Genomic DNA, 2,203 nt, shown 5'->3' on the forward strand with positions numbered 1-2,203 from the left:
AAAATAGTGTTTTTCAGAAAACGCGTTTTAAGTTTTGGTACGAGAAATCTTGCAATTATTAGCTTATTACCTTAATCGGCAATGCCTGACCCGTAAATTGTCCTTCCAAATTAAGGTCCTCATCATCTTTGACCTTTTTATTGGACATGTCAAGTGGACGTGTCTCCGAGCTGCTTTAACTTCCGCAGTCATGGCGCGCTCGGCTGCGCGGATCCGCCGGTTCATCGGTTTTTATGCAAAAGTTGTAGCAGGTGATATCGATTAAGTTAAGAACTTGCATAATTTCCAATTTTTAGGCCATCGTTGAAATTGCAAACAGCAATATTTGCAGCAATATCAACGATCGCCTTGCTGCTGTGGACCCCTTTCGGCGCTATAGATCACAGCACAGAGTTGAAGCTCTCGTTGTTATTTTGAGTATACCCGCCAAGACAGCGGGATAATAAATCGTCAGAACTTAATTCTTCGTAGATAGGCTTGACTGCTTTGAAAACTTCATCCTGAAATACTTGACAAACACAAGAGAAAGGCAGCGAGCTCGGTGAGCGCCCCGAGGCCCTCTCCCCGCGCTAGAGGTAACACTCAAGCATAGCTGTTTTCGACGTGAAATAAATTCAAGATCGCTTAGGCGTTAATGGGATCATATTCTAGACATCTTAAAGTATCATTTAAGCCAATAAAAAATTTTTTTTATTTTTGAAGCCGCAAGGGTGTTATACCCCCTTAAGATCGAACATGCATCAAGTGAAAGCATGTAACTCAAGTATGTGCCGAAAATGTAACAAAAAGCATAACACATTGTTACACATAAGTGCTCCGAATAGTTCAGATAGTTCGCAATCAAACACGCAGGCAGCAGGTCAAGCAACCAATCCTCCACTCCTCGTCGCCACGCAATGTACATCAGATCATCGTTCGTTAAATATCTTACTGTCTATCGCAATTCCACGATGCCAATAATCAAATTCATTCATGTCAAGCATTACTTGACAACGGTTCTCAGATGAATTTCATAACGAAGGAGCTAGCAAATCGCTTGAAGCTCAGGGAGCGACCTCTTGATGTATCAGTGGCGGGAGTTATGGATGAAGTAATCCACGCTAATAAAGTAGTCAATCTTTGCGTTAAATCACGTTTTAACAGTTTTTCCGAAAAAATGGACTGCGTGGTGCTTCCAAAAATAACGCAGCAGTTGCCATAGCACTTCATACCCATGCAAAGTGTGTCGGTTCCAAAACATATAAAACTCGCTGATCCTAATTTTAACGTATCGGCAAGCATTGATATGTTAATCGGGGCCGAGTCCTTCTGGAGGCTCATTTGTGCGGGTCAGATCAAACAATCAAAAAATCAGCCGACTTTGCAAAAGACACATTTTGGATGGATCATTTTCGGTATCACACCAAGTGACATGACCAGATCTGTTTCTTCTGTTAATTTTCATTTAACCTCGATGACTCAAGCCTCACATTGAATCGGTTTTTGGAAGTGGAACATGATACCACTCCTAAATCATTTTCTCTCGAGGAAAAGGCCTGTGAAGAGTCATTCCTGCAAGGCGTAAAGCGAAATTTAGAAGGTCGTTTTATCGTTAAGTTGCCAACAAAGCAAGACAAGCTGAATGAATTGGGAGAATCCAGGGACATCGCTCTAAAATGTATCAAATCGTTGGAGAAGCGGCTCATCGCTCAACCTCGCATGTATTACGAATATAAGAGGTTCATGGATGAGTACATTCGTTCGAATCACATGAAGGAGGTGATCAGTAGCACGATGCTAAACCAGGGCTCTCCAGTTTTCTATCTTCCACATCATGCTGTAAATGAAACGAGCTCCACTACCAAGTTCCGGGTGGTATTTGATGGCTCATGCAAGACCACCATGGACTATCTTTAAACGACACATTGAGAGTAGGGTAAGAGGATCTCTTCTCCATTTTGCCCAGATTCCGAACATTCAAAATCGCTCTCACAGCCGATATAGCCAAGATGTATCGGCAGATTCTGATCGATTCAACTCAGACACCATTGCAACGTATTTTCTGGCGAGAGTCACCAGATGAGCCCATCAAGACTTTCGAGTTACTCACTGTTACTTATGGTACGTCATCAGCATCATTCTTGGCTATCAGAGCCCTGAGAAAGTTAGTGGAGGACAGTGCGGATTGCTATCCGAGAGCGTCACATTGAGAGATTTCTACGTG

The 2,203-nt window shown here is 42.6% G+C and overlaps 1 protein-coding gene across 1 annotated transcript; it reads left to right on the forward strand.

Moving 5' to 3' along the window:
- The first annotated feature begins 1,213 nt into the window (after positions 1 to 1,213).
- LOC147909697 (uncharacterized) lies at positions 1,214 to 1,896 on the forward strand. The gene is made up of 2 exons (XM_087406150.1): positions 1,214 to 1,406; positions 1,490 to 1,896. The coding sequence occupies exons 1-2, from the start codon at positions 1,214 to 1,216 to the stop codon at positions 1,894 to 1,896; spliced, it is 600 nt and encodes a 199-aa protein (XP_087262276.1).
- Positions 1,897 to 2,203: the final 307 nt, after the last annotated feature.

Source organism: Acromyrmex echinatior, chromosome 5 (assembly GCF_024713525.1).
Source record: "Acromyrmex echinatior isolate Ae372 chromosome 5, ASM2471352v2, whole genome shotgun sequence".
In the NCBI taxonomy this organism is placed as follows: domain Eukaryota; kingdom Metazoa; phylum Arthropoda; class Insecta; order Hymenoptera; family Formicidae; genus Acromyrmex; species Acromyrmex echinatior.

Bases quoted from the DNA above. Each gene is read 5' to 3' on its own strand.
- LOC147909697 (XM_087406150.1), top strand. From the start codon at position 1,214: ATGCAAAGTGTGTCGGTTCCAAAACATATAAAACTCGCTGATCCTAAT. The intron at 1,407-1,489 runs GTGACATGACCA...GGTTTTTGGAAG, and splicing joins CATTTTCGGTATCACACCAA to TGGAACATGATACCACTCCT.